Source organism: Phoenix dactylifera, chromosome 8, assembly GCF_009389715.1.
Source record: "Phoenix dactylifera cultivar Barhee BC4 chromosome 8, palm_55x_up_171113_PBpolish2nd_filt_p, whole genome shotgun sequence".
Taxonomy (NCBI): domain Eukaryota; kingdom Viridiplantae; phylum Streptophyta; class Magnoliopsida; order Arecales; family Arecaceae; genus Phoenix; species Phoenix dactylifera.
The window spans coordinates 24076327-24095021 of NC_052399.1; the positions used below are offsets into that span (position 1 = coordinate 24076327).

At 40.2% G+C, this 18695-nt stretch overlaps 1 protein-coding gene and 1 long non-coding RNA gene across 4 annotated transcripts in view; one reads left to right on the top strand and one right to left on the bottom strand.

The window, feature by feature from the left end:
• The window catches only part of LOC103708395 (probable RNA-dependent RNA polymerase 5), a 43890-nt gene that overhangs the window by 8559 nt on the left and 16636 nt on the right, over nucleotides 1-18695 (bottom strand). For 2 of the 3 annotated variants that reach the window (XM_039129327.1, XM_008793300.3), the window contains 6 exons: nucleotides 10920-10994; nucleotides 10761-10832; nucleotides 7097-7203; nucleotides 5741-5889; nucleotides 4735-4957; nucleotides 4351-4576 (listed from right to left, as the gene is read on the bottom strand). In XM_039129327.1, coding sequence (XP_038985255.1) covers nucleotides 4351-4576; nucleotides 4735-4957; nucleotides 5741-5889; nucleotides 7097-7203; nucleotides 10761-10832; nucleotides 10920-10994 — 852 coding nt within the window. The remainder of the gene's footprint in view (nucleotides 1-4350; nucleotides 4577-4734; nucleotides 4958-5740; nucleotides 5890-7096; nucleotides 7204-10760; nucleotides 10833-10919; nucleotides 10995-18695) is intronic. The other variant, XM_008793316.3, reaches the window with a different exon arrangement.
• On the top strand, nucleotides 14487-18684 carry LOC120111646. Its single transcript, XR_005513103.1, has 2 exons — nucleotides 14487-16618; nucleotides 17502-18684. It is a non-coding gene; the product is annotated as an uncharacterized LOC120111646 (long non-coding RNA).

Sequence of the window (18695 nt, forward strand, 5' to 3'; positions counted from 1 at the left end):
GGATCAAGTATATGATTGTGAAATGATTCATGTATTTATAACATTGTCTCGTGGATACTTATGTGTGAATGATTTATAAATTATGAAAAAGTGCATTTTCCTACGAAGGTGATATATATAGGTCTAAATATGAATTATGAACTTTTATGAAAATAGTTGATTTACTGAGAATAATTTCATGATAGTTTTATTATTAAAGATTATTTAGAATTACGAACTCCGTAAGGTCATTTAGTATTTTATTTATGTACGCTTTAAAAAAATATGACTTAAAAAAATGATTTAAGAAATAAGACGTGCTCTCAAATAGCTATATACGACCCTTGCCAGCGGATATAATAATTCGCATTTGGCCCTCGCCAGTGGGTATAATAGTTGGCATACAGCCCAGCCAACGAGTATAATAGTTGGCATATGGCCCCGCTAGCGGATATAATAGTTGGCAGACTATGATATCCAGTCGATTACGACCCTGTAACAGTTATAAGGTGACTTTAGTATGTAGTATGAGAGTATTGTTTGAATGCAATGATATGGCTATTTATGGAATTTGCATATGCAATAACATGATTGGTTTCATGATGTATTTTGCTATACTGTGTTTATGAAATGCTCTAATTACATGGCGAAATGGTTTCATGAATTAAGACTATATTTAAGTTACATACTTAGAATTGTATTTATAAATGTGCATGATTTATGCATACCTGGTCGGATTTTCATGTCATGGGTTGTTATGTTATTATGTCCATGAAATGCTTGATTTGTAATAAAAGTTATTTTCTAATGATGCATTAAATTATGTAAAACTTATGCTTAATCCAATAAGGTAGTGCATTGTTACTTACTGAGCTATGAAGCTCACCTTCCTCTTTGTTCTTTTTAGACAAATAAGGTTGCTAGGTGAGGGAAGGGATAATTCAAGTGGAGGTCGAGATATTATGCACCAAAGCATAGTAGCAAGCCAATAATAAATTTAGTTTATGACTATTAATTTATGGGTTATGTAGCTAGAACATTTAAATGCTGGATTTAGATGCACTATATCTACACCTCTTTGTTTAATAAATAAAAAAAATTGGACCACATTTATTATTGTATAAATTTTTATACATTTTTTTTTTGTATGCTTCGTGTTATTGTGGGCAATATCCCATAGTAGCACGGTCATGTCATTTTCCGGATTTGGGGCGTGACACTTAGTGGTATCAAAGCCTAGGTTTGATTATAGGTCGAAATTAAAGCTTAGAAATAGGTAGATAGGCCTCGTCTAGTTAGGTCATGTTTTGTTACATAAGAGTACATAAATTTTCTTAATTCTGTTATTACTCTTAGGTAATATTGGTATTTATGAAAGGCAAAATGAGCTTCGGGGAGGAGAGAATCTTAGCCAACTTTGCTGCTAGAAACAGAGGAGTAAGAGTAGCTACGAGAGGAGATGATAACCAACCAGTGGAGCAAGCTTCCAGTGCTCCAGCCACCCAGGCAGATATTGATGGAGTATGCTCAACTACTCGAGCAGCAACAACAGTTTCAGGCCTCTCCTCAACCTGCCTATCCTCTAGAATCCTACGATGAGAGGTTTAGGAAGCTCAACCGCCACAGTTCGACGGTGGAGCTGATCCTTTAGCAGCCGAGACGTGGATTCAGGAGATAGAGATGATGTTTGATGCGTTACAGTTCCCCGAAGATATAAAAGTGAGAGTACCCATTCCAATGCTTAAAGAAGAGGCTGAGATATGCAATTCGGTCTCACTTGTTCTATCTTTTCACCAACTATAAAGATGTTTTAGAAAGGGCTCTAAAGGTTGAAGCGTACGAGATCCAAATAAGAGGGGTGACAGGAAGAGGCTGAAACCAACAAGAGCCCAAATTGACCAGCAGGAAGACTCAGGGGAACAACTGTAAGAAGAACAAAGATGTCGAGACTTGTGGGTACTGTGGCAAGAATCATGATGGGCCTTATATCCTCCCAATTCAATCTGTAACATGAGGTGAGACAAGTTAACTTAGTTCCAGAAACTGCCCCTTCTAAGGGCTTATCAAGCAAACTCGTGGCCTAGTAGCCCTTTAACCCTAGAAGCCAGTAGCATCATCTTTTAAGATTATACCCTAAGGTCATGTTAGTTTAGTATTTTCTTTATTTGGTTTCCAGTGAGGGTAATTGAGGTGTAAGATGCCACTAATATCCTCCCAAATTAACAAACAATTCAATTTAGAATATACCCTGCATCTAAGAGAGACCCATCTCCCCATCCAAATTTTCTGAGGTTGCAAGTCAAATTTTCTGACACTTAGGTACTTGACACACATGTATCATGTCTTGGTAACTCTGGTGACAGAAGAATTAAATACTTAAATTAAGCAAGCGGCCACCATGACAAACACAAGCAAGTCCAAATACTTTAGAGATACCACTAAAGCTTGTGCCTCTATGTTTGGATATGAATTGCCTGGACGGTAGTTTTGTACCATGTTACAACTTACAACTATGTTAAACATGCTGCATTAAAGCAGCAACTGGCTATGCAAGTATCTCTGTCCTTGCACAAGTCTAATTTTGTGAATAATCTCTTTGCAGAAAGCAGTAAAAGGGGTTATACAGATAGTGGGGGGGGTGGTGGTGGCGGGGGGGGGGGGGGGGGGGGGCGGGGGAGGGGCGTGGGGGGGAGGGGGTGGAAAGAAGATGCAAACAAGAGGAATGAAATGATATGACAATGAGAGGGAAAAAATACCTCTATACTTGAGGGTAAGCAACTAAACCATGTTATATTGTTTAAATCAGATTAGCCAGAGGCGTAACTGACTAGAAATACCCCACAACATGAATTTTTAACAATTTTTGTGCATATAAAATATTTGGCATATCTGTTGGGAAAAGGTATAGATACATTTTAGCTTTTGATAATGGTTAGGCTTCTAATTTTTCAGGTGGGAACTTTTCAACTCGCTGCTTATTTGCCACTTGCTTCTGTTTAGTTTATGCTGAAGTCCCCCTTGCTGTCTTTTAGTAAAAATATTGCATCAAGCTTTTGTTGCATTTTATTTTTTCTTTAGTATTTTCCATGTTTTCAAGATTCAGAATTTCTTCAGTATTTTCCATAAGATTCCGATGAAAACTGGTCTACACAAGTCTGACAGACACACTATTACATATTTGAACCATTAAAAATTTACTGTTGCTGCCAAAACTAATGCGTCTTTTCAACCACCTCAGTACTGGGTCATCTAGCCTTAGGTTAGCTGGTTGCCATCCCTCTCCGCTTGTACTAGGTCTAGGGTTCAAACACTAATTATGGCATCCCCATCATATTACTCAAAAACCCTTGTAATTAGATGATGTCTAGGTTAGACTTGTGGATTACAAATCAAGAAAGGATCAGAGTATACTGTAATTTTAATAGTAATAAGAGACACCTTTTTACCTTTTCCTTTTCTTTATTCAGGCATTCAAGACAGTAGTGGAATCCCATCAAGAAATAAACATTCCTAAGATTGTACACCAGAACTAGATGTTAAAAATTGCTGGTTATGAATATGGTTGTACACAGAGCATATCTCAAGACTTTAAGGAAATTCACATACTTCAGCATGCTGCTAAATAAAAATGAGGAGCAATTTGTTATGTTGATAAGTTCATGAAGTTTACAACCATAACCATCCAGCCTTTCACCAACCATCTGGGGTCAGCAAGTAGAACAAAATATTCAAAAAAGGGAAATAGGTATTAAAATATTCATAGCTTACTGCCAGGAAAAACTATAAATCAAGCTTGTAAATAGAGTGAGTAGAATGGATTATATCTAGCTTTGTCAGGCTTTAGTTGATTCAGATCCAAAACTAGTCTACTTGACTAGCTCTCTTAATCATCTAAAGAGGATTTCACTTTCTTCAATGAAAAGGTAATAATTTTTTCATGTTGGATTGGAAAAGAACCTTAGTTCTCATTCCCAAATGCAACCACTACTTCAAATGAGTGGTACTTTCAGTTTCAAGCAATCACAAATTTCTTCCCCCAACTTTTGCAAAAGATAAATGCTTGGTAGACCCATTCGAGGGATAGAAATTATGGGATCCTTAAAATTTATTATTAATATCTACTACTTTCATAGAATTGCAAATTATTTTCTGTGGGGCCCAGCAGATGGCATCCTAAGGAAAAGGTAATGCAGCATCAGCTGTCCCATATTTGAGTCCTGCTAGGAGTGCTCCATATGGAAAACAAAGGATCCTTTGTTATTAAGCGAAGAGATAAAATGTTATTAACAGCGAAATATGTGATTTATATATTAAGAATACCCATGGTTATGTGTGCTATTATGCTATGTCAATCAGAACCTAAACACTAACCTGTGGATTTCTCGAGACCCAATACATATCTCCATCGAAATCACCGCCAGCCATCTCATCAGCCAAAGATCGTGGCCCTTTTGTAGAGAAGAGAATAGCATATTTAGAATTTCCTACAATCTTATCCAGGTCTTTGACATAAGTGGCAGTTAAGATGTGCATGTCACCAAAGTGTAGCCCAGGTTGCCTATAAACAAGAACATCTCCAGAAACATGTCCATTTTCACTGCATATTACGGATAAAAAGATGCATATCAAACCAGAAATATTTTAGAGAATGTGAATTGAGCTTAATATTACAAATGCAAGGACTTGAGCAAGAATGGATAATTATTCAGGGGAAATTTGTGCAAAATTATAAATAATAGTTGCAAAAATACATACAGGATGATACAAACTTCATTAGGTTTTAATGTTCCGGTTGGATCCACTGATCCCATTAAGTAATAACACTCGCTTACAGGAAGTTTTCCTTCCTTGAGTGCCTTCATTTCCTCCCTCCTCAGCACCAACAGTCGAGACTGCAAATATGGCTCACCGAGTGGAATTCCACAAAGAATCATTCTTGCCACAAGAAAATCATCCATATCCCCATACTTAAGTGCAACTGTAATTTTAAATGAATAAATTAGGTCAATGAAATATATCTTTCAGAAATAAATTTTCAGAAAAAAATTGTAGATGAATGTCAACATGTCATAATGCAATTTTTTTATGTAAGTGCAACTGTAATTTAAATGAATAACTTAGGTCGATGAAATATATCTTTCAGAAATAAATTTTTAGAAAAAAATTGTAGATCAATGTCATAATGCAATTTTTTTATGTCAATTAGTAGCTTGGGAAATAAAGACACTAGAAAAAAAAATCAAATTGCGAATCTTGAACATTAATATAACAGATAGTCTTACTCAAGATCGAAGGAACCGGTACCGGGCACCGTACCGGTTCTCCAACGGGACGACTCAGTATGGACCGTGCCGGGCCCCTACCGAGAGAGGCCACGCTGTCGGAGCCGGAGAAGGAGAAGAGAAAGAGAGAGCGAGCGGGGAAGGGAGGGAAAAAGAGAGGCGGCGGACATCGGCGGAGGGCCGCGGGGGGGCCAGCGGAGGCCGCAGCAGCAGCTGATTTTCCTATTTCATTCCCTGCGGCCCTCCGTCGGTGTCCACCATCTCTCATTCTCCCTCCCTCCCCCGTTTGCTCTCTCTTTCTCTTCTTCTCCGGCTCTGGTAGCGTGTCGTTTTTACAACCCGAACCGTACTGGTGAGCCACCGGTACGACTCGGAACAGGTGAAACCGCCAATTCGGGACAGTTCCGCCGACCATAGTCTTACTACAATTTACTAAAGTAAATATACCATCGCTCTATGTGCATTTACAAAAATGGTACCTCTAAGTGCAGCTTGTTTATTGTACTGAACATTTTGTGCATCATCCAGAGCATTCATCAGAAGTTCCAAAAAGTACTCTTTTGGGACTCCTCCATAGTGAAGAAGAGCAATTATGTTCCTCGATAAAAATGTTCTCTTCGGTCGATTGCTGGAGCGAAAAAGGAACAATTATTATTTCTAAAATGCATCGCATATGAAGAAAGGTTGAAGCTTTTCTACATCCAAGTAAAATCATATAGCTGCACTCACTATTCACCAAAACTAGGCAACATGAAGCATTAGGTAATAATTCATTTCATTTTCCATCAATGCAGTGTATATCAACAATTGAACCCCCAAGCTTGAAGAGAGATGTTAATCACAATTCGGAAAGCCTTTATATATGTCAAGTTATACACAGTTATTATTTCCTAAGATGCATAGCAGAACAAAAAATGTTAAAGTGTTTTCACATCATAGTGAAAACATATAGTAATAACAATACATATACTGACCGAGGCAAGAAAAATATTACACATGCTTTTTCAATTTTCCATCAATGCAATATGTAGTAACAATGAAATCCCTAAAGTTTGAAGAGAGATAATAATCAGAAAGCCTTTTTTACATATTTCAAGTTACGAAAACTCAGAAAATATTAGTTTAAGGTTGGTGCAATATGTAAGCATGCATGTAGGTACCCAACGATGAATGCACATGCAGGTTGCATTATGTCTCTGTAGATCTAGAAGCATTTAAAAAATCTCAGTAATTATGATGATAAAAAACACAATTTATTAAAATTGCATATCATTTATACACAATAAATAAAACACAACCAGAAGTTATACAAAAATACAGCTCTTTGTAGTACAAACTAAAGACTGAATGTCAGAGATATTGATGCATATAGAATCATTTTACACTTAAAATAGTTATGTATTTATGCCAAAAGCTAAAAATCTAACAGGAGGGGCAGTGCTACAAAAACAGGATAAATTGAGGGATATATGTGAACATAGTTATTTTCACAGGGGTGCATGGATTCATCTAAAAGTTGCCAACCAGGCTATGCAACATCAACATTGCACACAACTATAATAAATTGCAACAGGAGTTCCTGCTCAAATGGGAAATCTAATTCACAGTCACTTCTAAAATTCCCTCAAGCATATAAATTTATCGAAGAAATTAATGCATGTCAAAGATGAGAAACCATAGTATGTATATCCAAAAAGCCAAGAGTCAACCACAATGAGCATAGCTCAGAAGCAAAACAGAAAAGTAATTTGCATCATGAAATAATCAAAATAATAATATGGATTTGAAAAGAGAAGCCAACACTACGTTGTCCTTCCGTTTCAGATTAAACATACCTTGAACCAACAACTTCCAAAGAGTTGCAAGATTGGATGTATGAGATGCTTGGATCCGCTTCAACTTTTAGCATTGAAGGTCGTATAAGAATAGTGTTTGGAGGAAGCTATAAACATATATATGAAAAAATGACTTGCCTAGACAAGATTATTATTAAAAAAACTAAAAATATAAATATAAACTTGAAGACGTCAAAGTACTAACATTCACTTATTTATCAAAACATTGTATCATGCAAAATTTACAAATTATATAATAAACATCATGGAATTGTCAAGTAAATAGCTGATGAGTGAGTGAAACATCAATCAAGGACTTTCTACCCATTAGAAGCATGATCTCTAGTCCATATAAACACACTTGACTCCTCTAAGATTGGTGCCAGCAATTGGGGCCGAATCTATCAAATCAAACCAAGATCCGCCAAACTAGGAATTGAATTAGCCAGAAACCAGGAAGATGCCGCCACCCAAAATGAAACAAGGTCGAACTGGGGTCCGAAACCTAGCTGAACAAACTGGTTCCACCTAGCATCAAACGATTATGACCCAATTTGCCCAGGACAAACTGGGCCCTTTTATAAAACCTGACCCTCCCCACCCCCCATGTTCGATCAGCTGATCTCTCTTTTCTCTCCTCTTTGAAACCCTAGCCATTGCCCTCTCCCCCACCCCTCCGCCTCACCCTCCTCCAAATCCCCTACTCATCCTTTGGCGATGACTCCATGGGGGGCCTCGTAGATAGCTCCGGCCCGAATCAACAATCTCCATCCCCTATCGACGGCCTCGACACTGATCGATGAGCTTTGGTCTTGATTAACAACATCCAACCCCAATTGACAACGTCCAACCTCACCAATAGATGGTCCCCTGATCAATGACCTTCAGGCTCTAATCAACAAGCTCCGACCCCCGATCCACCTCTCCTTTGGTATGTCTTTTCCTTCTCTCTCTGCCTTCTTCTTTCCTTCTTGCTTGTTTGCTCTTGGTGGCCACTGATTAACACGGCATGCGGACTATGTCAGTATAGTATGGTACGATACTACCAACCAAGTATAGGTCAAGATACTGGTTTTGCAAACCTTGGATCAATCTATGATCCAATTCAGTTGGGCCCACTCGACGCAATTTTTTGCACTTGTTGCTCAAGTCTGGGAATAAAAAAATGACCAGTTGAAAAATTTAGTTGGTTCTGGGTCGTACCTTTTTCCTACCTGATTCAATACAAAGTTACATGTGCCTAGCTAAGATTGAAGGTCCCATTGTGGTAGTGTGATTGCATCAAGTTGAATTCAAATTGGTCAACTTCAAGTCTAGTTAAAATTTGATTAACCCAAACTAGGCATAAACATGATTAGGTTAGGACAATCCACATCTGTAAACTACCTCAGGTTTAGATTATGTAGTCAACTCGATTAGAATAAAAATTAAATATTAAATATACACAATATAAATAATCCCCCAATCTCTCTTCCTTTACCACCTAAAACTGAACCCCTGCTTTACTCTCTCCCTCACATGTAAACCTGGTCAGGGAAAATAGAAATGATGGTCACCCCCATGGGTATATAAATCAAGATCTAAAGGCCTCATTCCTCGTTCAATGAGTTAAAAGGGCCTAAAGACCATGAAGCAATAAAAGATGCCAAACAAGGGGCCAAACTAAAAGTTAAGCTTGGCGATTCCTATGAGTCTGGTGGAGATTTTAGAAAGGAAGGGAAACTTGAAGATGTTGATAAGAATCTAGGCCATAAGAACGGACTTCTAATCTTCTTGGAACTTGTGGAATCTTTGAAGGGTTCCTTAGTTTACAGTCTTACAGATCCTTTTGAATTCCATGATCCCTCAAACCCTAGATTATTATGGGTTACATCATTTAAGAATGGGAATGGGTGAGAGTGAGAGGTTTTCTCCCTTATTTCCCACATCTCTTCAACTGTAGTGACCTAACATGGCCCATAAACCGTTCAAACCAAACATGTCTGATGAACAAGTTATTTTCAGGTTTTCCTAAATTTTGGCATCACTAAAAGAATGACTTGGGATGATTTTGGTTAGTGAAATTTAAGGATAGCTAGTTTTTAATCAAGGTACATATTGCTTTTGCAAAAGATGTACAAACACTACTTACATTTGACTTCTATGAGGGCACATTTGATCCATCCAGCATGAATTCATGTCCCCAAACATGAAAGCAACTTCGAAATTTACTAGAATATACATATGTAGATCTCAAAATAACTAGAAAATATTTCTATTAAAATTTTTTGTTAACTTAATTTGAAATTCAAGAAGTTTTGGCAATAAAAACTTGTAACTTAAAAAAAAATAATTGTCCATATAAGATATAACAACAATTTACCAACTGTATCATTAATTTTCCCATAAATATTAATAATTATTAAAAAAATAGATTCTATCATGCTTTGTCAAAAAGATAATTGAATGTAGTTTAAGATATGCCCTACAATGTATTAAGCTTTTAACCTGTAAGAAAAAATTTTAGAACTTATAAATTACCAATTTGAAGGAAGGAGGGTGGATTTAGGGGAACAATAAATTAAAGCTACTTTTTCATTTAGAATTTAAAAAGAGATTAATCTTAATGTTATTCGAAAAACAAACAATAAAATTATCTGAATAAGGGACGCTCCTATGAATTAAATCTTGTCAAAGTTAAGATTTGACTTCATTTGATAAGATATATAGATATTTGTTGGCCGAGCCACAAGGGTAGGAACAAGGTTTGTCGTCGGGATATCAAACCTCATACCAATACTATTCTATTACAGTATCGGTATGCGGTACGGTACGATAAGGTTCGGCGTATCGAGTATCGGTAATTCGGTAAAGTACAGTACCACGTATTGGTTCGGTATCGGTACAGTACGGTATGTTAGGTACCAACCAGTACAACAAACCTTGGGTGAGAATGTTTTCTTGCTAAAAAATCCCCCTTACGTGTTTTCTATCCCTTCAAGGGGGGATTCACTAGGCTGCAGTATGTTTAGGGCCTTGATGACCTTCAAGCCGCTAAACTATCACATGCAACAGTCTAAGCACAATATTAGTGAACCACTCCACTATATATAGACAAGAAAACCCTCTTTAGAGGCTCGTTCACCCAATAAAATGTTTCTAACAACAATCTGCACTAATGCATTTTTGAAGTACAGTTGCAGCTATATAGAGAAAAGGTTTAGTGCACAATCAACTAATGTGTTCTTCCTTTTGTCCAAACCTATACAAAGTAGAGTCAGATTGGTACTTTGCTTTGCAACCCTGAGTGCTGTAAAAGTATTTTCGTTTGAGCTGTACTGAATGTAGATTACTACATTCATTCTAAATTTCACTTCTCAATTGTCATATATGTTTTGAGACTGCATAATTTTACACCACTAGCAAAATTTTTCTAAATAACACTTATGAATAAAGTCATTAGTATGTGTAATAGCTTGCCAACCAAGTAACTACACCATATGTTATAGCACCATTATGAAATTATCATAAAAATAAAAATCTTTTATCTATATCATGCAACATGATCTACAGAATCCTGAATTACTGGCAAACTTTTGACAGCAAATGAATTGATTCAAGTTATTGTGAAGACACACTGACACCTTTCACTGTCACTAAAGGCAAAGATAATAAATATACCTACCCGTTTGTCTATTAGAAGGGTTCCCTTCACAGCACTACCATCCTTGAACAAGCGGAATTGGATGAGCAAAGGCTATCAGAAAAGAAAAGGATAGGAAGTTTCACTAATCATGCATGAGAATGTAAGAGCTAGAAATTGCAAAGCATGTTACATGCGTACCGGTTCAGCACTACAAGATCTGCATTGTCTTGAACTTGAATCTCTCTCTAAAATGCCAGACCCATCCAAAATTTTCTAAAGATAAAAAGTTGAATGACCAAACAGAAGATTGTTACTAGTAAAATAAAAAAGGAATGATCATCTATACTCAAATGAAAAGCATAAATAAATGTTAAAACCACAGCATAGTTAGAATGAAGAGAAAACCAGATGTTTGAGTAGATGTCAAAAGAAAAAGGTTGATATCTCAAATACAAGATTAGAAAAAAAAATTACTATTAAAATATTGAAAGAAATAACCCGAACTTTGCATGGGTTAAGGCATATCATAATTCCTAAGTCCTGACACCACAAAGTAGTTAGAAGAAAGAATAAAGGAGTACATCAATCGAACCGGTCCGTACCGAACGGTTCGGACTGGTACGGACCGGTCCGGTTTGGAATTGGTATCCAAACAGCGTAGATATCGAATCCAGTGGCTTCCCATGCAAAAACCGACCAGAATGCATGCATACCGGTCGGTACCGATCATGTACTGGTGCGAACTGGCCGGTTCGCATTGGTATGCTAATTTTTTTTTAATATCCACAGCGCCGCACATGGTCTGCTGAACCGACCTGTACCAGTCCGTTCAGCCTGTACCGAACCGGTGCCAACGGGCACCGGTACAGTACAGTGTATAAAAACGGTTCCGACTTAAACTGGGTCGGAATCGATTGGTTCTGTAATTGGACCGGCTTGAACCGGGCCGGTTCGCACCGGTACAAGCCGGTACCGGTGCGAACCGGGCAGCGGTCCAAGCCACTCTTTCCCCGCGCGTGGGCGCGCGGGGAAGAGCGCCCGCGGGCGGGGCAGCACGCCCCGCGCGCGGAGAAGAGCGCCTACGCAGCTGGAGCCCGCGTGGGCGGCATTTAACGCGTCCGCGCGGGGCGCGCAGAGAAGAGCACCCACGCGGCTGGAGCCCGCGTGGGCGGCATTTAACGCGTCTGCGCAGACGCATTTTTTTTGTTTTTTTGGGAAACGCGCGCGGACGCGCGAGCGGAGAACGCGCGGCCGCACGCGATTCCCCGGGCAGGAACCGCGCCCGCGCGCGATTCTCCAACAGGGAATCGCGCCTAAGCGCGGTTCCCCGCGCGGGGCACCGTGCCCACGCGGGCTGCCAGCCCGCGTGGGGGCATTAAATGCCACAGAGTGGCATTAAATGCCATTCTATGGCATTTGACAGGTCCGCACGCGTCCCGGGCGCGCGCGAACGCGTTTTATTTTTGTTTTGTTTTTTTTGATGTTCGCACGTGTGTGGCCGCGCGCGCGGCTTCGGTTTGGTACCGGTTCCAAGCCGGTACCGAACCGGAACCGTATCGGTGCCGGTGCTCACCGGTACGCCGGTACGGTCGGTTCGGCGAACCTTGGTGCTGCGCGCTGTGGATTTTTAAACCACAGCGCGGCGTTGTGGTTTTTAAAAGAAGGGGCCGACAACGGCCACTTCTTTTACTGTGGCCGAAAAGCCACAACGCGTACGCTGTGGCTTTTTTCGGCCACAGGTCATGGGCTATGGCCCTTTCGGCCACAATCCGTGTATGTCAAAGCACGTGGCTGAAAGGGCCACGGCTTTTGGCCACGCGCTTGTTTTTGTCGCCGTTCGGCGACAAAATTTGAAAAGCCAAAGTAGTAAACTTCACGCGGCTCCTCTCGTTCAGCTATAAAAACTGAATGAGTCTCTTCTTTTTTACAAATCTAGCGAGGAGAATAAGTCTCCGAGGGATAACCAGAGAAGGGCAGATTTGAGAGATAGCCCACAAATTAAGGAAGAGGTCCTTCTCAAAAAATCCAGCGGAGACTATTTAAGGTGTGGTTTCTTTCTTCTATCTTATTTCTTTAATTTTGTTAATAAGTAGCTTAAAAAAATAGTTTTTAGAAATTGCCAAAAAAAGGAGATCACGCCAAAATTTTCTATTTTGGCTTAAATTTTTGATATGCTGTAAATTTATGGTAGAAATGGAGCGTTCATGAAAAACCAACCCCACAAAGTGTGATATTGGTTGGTCCTATGAATGAAGAGTCGGAGAGCGGCACCAGATTCTATGCAACTTTTGCGACAAGGTCTTCAAGAGAGGAGGGGTAACCAGGTTGAAGCAACACTTAGCCGGAAATTTCGGTGAGGTTGCTACGTGCCCGAATTGTCCAGGCGAGATCCGTGTGCTGATGAGGCAGAATCCGCTGAGGTCGAAGAAACGAAGGAGAGGATTTCCAAGAAGAAGGCGGAGGTGAAACGTCGAGCCACCTTCCTATCACTCTAGGAAGCCAGAGGAGGTTGAGGATCTAGATGAGGAGAAGGCAGAGATCCAGGCTGCCATACAAGCAAGCTTGGATGATTAGTGGTAGCAGGAGGAGGTAGGCAAACATAGGGCTCGATTTGGACCCTCTTCCTACGAGTCGGACGGTGGTTCTGGGAGCACCAGGCAAGATTCAGAGTTCTTGAGGACAACCTTGGTCAGGAAGGGCATCGGCAGAGAACGTGGCCGGATTGCATCCGTGCTGGGTGGTGTTGGTAGCCGAAAGAAGTTATCTAGAGAGATTCCACTAGGAGCGACAATCCATGATGTATATCCGCATGCTCTTCCCAACAAAGATTCAAAGCAGCAGAGAATAGACTCAATGTGGATGAAGGATAAGAAGAAAACTATGTGGCGAGCTATTGCATTCTGGTTCCACTTCAGCCACCGGTACGCCAACCAGTACTGATATGGTGGGCCTTGACATCAATCATATGTCTAGTATCTTGCCTTTTGACCATGAAGCCTTCTATTCAATATAGTCCCAATTTTGACTAATATTACTTTTGTGAGCCTAACATTCAAATGCAAGGTTGGCGGAACTGTCTCGAATCGGACGGTTCCGGTCGTTCCGAGCCGTACCGGTGGCTTACCGGTATGGTTCTGATAATGGAAACGAGATCCGTTACTGGAGCCAGAGAAGGAGAAGGAAAGAGAGAGAGTGGGGAAGGGAGAGGGAGAGGTCGGGATGCCGGCGGAGACCGCGGCCTTGCTTCCTGCAGACTCGGCCGGCCTCTGCCGGCATCCCTCCCTCTCTCTCCCCCTTCTCTCTCTCTTTTTCTCTCTCCCACGGTACCATGCCCTCTCTCAGTACAGGCTCGGCACGGCCCGTACCAAGTTATGCCGCCGGAAAACCAGCATGGTACCCGATACCGGTTCCTCCGACCTTGTTCAAATGTCTTCAGTTTTAGACTAAACAAGATTTTAAATTCCGTGGGATGGGGGTGTCCTAATTTCTCCATGGAAGAGGTTGCCCCACTGTCCTACCTTATCCCAGTAGTGGTCCCGATTATGCATCCCGATAGATATCCTCCGTCTTTCTCTTCTTTTCTTTCTTTCTTTCTTTTTCCTTTTCATCTTTTTTTCTTTCTTTTTTCTTTCCTTCCTTTCTTTTTCTTTTACCTTCCTTTCTTTCCTTTTCTTTTCCTTTCTTTTTCTTGTCCCTTTATTTTTTTTTCTTAATTCTTCTTCTTTCTCTTACCTTTCTTACTTCTTTCCTTCCTTTATTCTCCCTTTCTTTCTTTCCTTTCACTTTTCCGTTTTCTTCATCTATCCTTTCTTTTTTCCTTTCATCTTTCTTCTTCTCTCCCTGCATGGATAGGTTTCGAAGTCCCGACCTCGTCCCGATACTGTTTTCTCATAGGAATAGGATGGGGCGGTCGGGATGCCTCTAGTCTTGCCAGAACTTAAAACCTTAGGACTACATACCAAATTAAATCTTTGGTAAAAGATTTAACAAGTCCCAAATAGATTATGGGCCATCCAAAATTCCAAATCAAAGCTCTATACCGATAATTTTAATCCAAAACTATGCCTTAAGTGGGTGCCATGATGCCCATTGTGCTAATGTTTAGAATACATGATAGGACATCTAAAGTGAGAATCCACTTTGTTGATCATCATCTACATATCTTAAAATTTCTATATATCAAAATTAAATTACTTGTGATGCTCAGATCATAACAAAACCTTGTATCATGTCATTAAAGCCATCCATTTTGCATCCACTTGATGCATGTTAGATGCTACCAAAACATATTTTTCTGGTTTCTAGGCATTTCTAGTAGTGAGATCACAATCAATGGTGTGAAACACCAATTTGAAAGGACTATGATTGATTTTGATCATTAAATATTTTATCAATAATTTAATGGAGGCCCCATAAGCCACAATGAGTGGATGTCACTTCATTGTTATGGGAGTGACTATTGTTTTATGTCGAATATAGAGCTGATATGTTGAGCCCCAAAAGGATACTAAGGCTGGGAAGTAAGTTCATATCAAATCGACCGGTCTTTAAAATGTGGTGCATGAGGCTGCATATGCCTCTGCGATCCTTTGACCACACCGCTAACTTATATGCAGTTTCTGTATATAGTTTGGCTAATATGGGCCGAAAAGGCAGTTTGCCTAGCACTTTGCACATATATGCAGCAAGATTAGCATTGTGCAGTTGCATACGTTGATCGCATTTGTGGGCCCTTGAACATGGTGCCACTACATAATCTAGTTGGATATGTGTTTCACATGGGATGGCTACATGTACATTAATATCAATATGTTAATTATGCTAGATGTTATTCCTGTTAATATTGCTATTATTTGTAAACACCATTGCTACATTGTTATATTTAACATATTTTATTTATTTTTAAATATTTAAAATACTAACCGCACATGTAGCCTGCATGATACATCTGTGCTATGCAATCCCTTGACCACCCTCATACCCCAGACGCCTTTTAAAACATTGAAATAGACCATATCAAAACAATAGCCGCTAAATTAATGTGGCCCTGCAGCCTACATGATACATTGGTGTTATGCAATCCCTTGACCGCCCGCATACCTCAGCCGTCTTTCAAAACATTGAAATGGACCATGTCAAAACAATAGTTGCTAAATTAATGTGCCCTTGGGCCCACATCTTTTGCCAATGAAGGTGTAGTGGAAGTGTATCAAGACAAAGAGAGGAAGGAAAGAAAGATCAGGATGAAGAAAGGGAAATCCGGTGGGTTCCCACTATCTGATATGATTTTTTAGCATATAACAATACAAGAGATTCTTAATCCAATTGGAGCTCAACTTTGATGAGAAGGAACAAAATATGATTTTATGGGAGTTTTGGATAGCCAAAGAATGACTAATGCTAGAGGAACTGCACAAGATCCAAAAGGAGAACTCTTGTCCAGAATTATAAATATCCAATAATTTTAGACAATTAGTTTAAACATCAGCTCTGAAACATTATCTGTCTGCTCTCTAAGCTCGTAGTTTATTTGAGCAATTATCACTCCATTTAAACACAAAGCAAGATGCCTTCGAACGTGCAATGGGGCTGTGAGGCCCAAGCCGAAGGAGATGCCGGAATCCTCGGCTGCGCCTTCTCGAGCATAACGGGGGCGAGATCCGCGGCGGCCATTTGAATGGCCGATGAACCCGCGCAACCGTCGCTGAAATTGCGGCGGTGAATGAGCATAGCCGTTTGTAAAATTTCCCCCCATTGACCGCATCTGAGATCCACCAAGCACTCCTCCTTCTCCACCCCACTCTGCCTCTAACCCCTTTCTTCTCCTCCGCTGCTAGGGTTTGGAGCTCGCACCAGTGCCGCCGGAGAGAGTAGCCGCAGCTTCTCCTTATAGCAAGGTATACCCTAACCCTGTGTCCTTTTTACCTTATAATAATGAAATAAAACAAAAGAAGAAGAGGGGAAGAAGGCGTACCTGTGGTCGTCTGCGTCGCCGGCTCCCGGCCACAAGTGCCGTTTGGTTTGGGCCGCAGCCCCCACCAGTCGTCGGTAGGGACTGCAGCCGGATCAGAGCCTTTCCCTTCTCCCCTCTAGTGGGACAAAGGGGGCGACTCACGCCTGTCTCCCTGGGTGAGAAGCAAGAAAGAAAGAAAAAAAAAAAGGGGGGGAGGAAGGGGAACGCCGGCCACGGGCCGCAGGCGCGGCCTGCAACTGCGGCGCCGGAGGCCGGGGACCGCCGGCCGCAGGCACGGCCTGCGACTGCGGGCGCCGGAGGCCGGGGACCGCCAGCCGCAGGCCGTGGGTTCGGCCACGGCTGCAACCGCGGACCGTGGGTACGGCCACGGCCGCAGCCGCGGGTGCCGCAGGCACCGCGGGCGACGGCCACCCGCGGGCGCCGCCAGTCGGCCGAAGGGGCGTCGCCGATTGCCGTTCGGCCCTCTCGAGCCCGACCTCCCTTACGAGAGAAAAAGGGGGGAGGACGAGAGAACCAGAAGAAGAAGAAGAAGAAGAAGAAGAAGAAGAAGAAGAAGAAGAGGGGAAACTTCGGGAAGAGGGGAAGCATCGGGAGAAAAAAAAAAGAGAGAGAGAGAAAAACAAAAACAAAAAAAAGAAAAGGAAAAATAAAATAAATAATAATAATAATAAATATGTAATTAAATAAATAGAGAATTAAGGTAATAGATGTATTTAAATGAAATGAAATAATAATAAATAAATAAATTATAATTAAAAAAAATGATGAATGAGTGGTAAATAATCTGTCCTCTATGATGATGATAGGTACAGTGAAATTGTCATCTGGTTCTAGAGATTCGTGAGCGAATCAAGGTAAGTAACCCTGGCACTGATCTTATTAATTTAAAAATCACTGTTTAATCGTAAGAATAAAATAATGAAAAATATATTTGTTATGATATATTTTCTTAAAAATAGGATCAAGCATATGATTGCATGTGATTAATGAGTTTGATTAAATTGCATCCATCATAAATATTTCAATATAAATTATGGTTATGATAAATTGCATGAAAATAAGATTTGTGGCATGATTATGAATTTTATACATTACGATGAATTATGGTTATGATAAATTGCATGAAAATGACATTTGTGGCATGATCATGAATTTTATACATTACGATGCCATTTGTCATTTTCTAACCTATGTATGAAAGTATGACTTATGAAAAAGAATAATGATTTATGAACTCTCAGATAGCTATGCCCACCTCTAGAAATAGAGGTCAGTCGACCCCTCTGGAGCTAGCATCCAACGAATATGGCCCTCTGCCAACAGGTTAAAGTTGGTAACGAATAAGAATAAGTTATAAAACTTGTCGACTACGAATACGAACCCTGTCACGGGATTATAGTGACCATAGCAGCACACCCGTCTGAGAGTAAGATTTATAAAGTATGGATGAATGGCAACATTTTTATAAGGCTTGAATTATCATGTTTATGAACTTGCATGGTTGAAGCATATTTTGTTTTTTTTTAAACCTGTTTGAATAGTTTATCTATGAAATGCTTTATTTTCTGTTAAGTTCTTCAAATGATGCATTGGCATGAGAAAAATTATGCTTGATCTAATGGGATAGTACATGGTTACTTACTGAGTAGCAAGCTCATACCTCTCCTGTTGTTTTCTTTATTTATTTCAGATAATTAAGACGATTTGGAGCGGAAAAGAGTGAATGAAAATTGGAGTGAAAGCATAGTTATAGGGACTCTTAGAAGTATCTATGTTAATATGTTTGGGTTGTAATATTGCAAACTCAAGTATTTGATTAGATGCTCCGTATTTGCTTCTTTATGATTAGTCAATAAACTTGATCGGATTTGGTTTTATTTCATAAAATAATATTGTTATCATAGGCTGCGTGTTATTGTGGGCAGCAACCTACAATAGCACGGCCATGTCATGAGCCGGATCTGGGATGCAAAACACAAAAAAAAAAAATGTCCGGATCC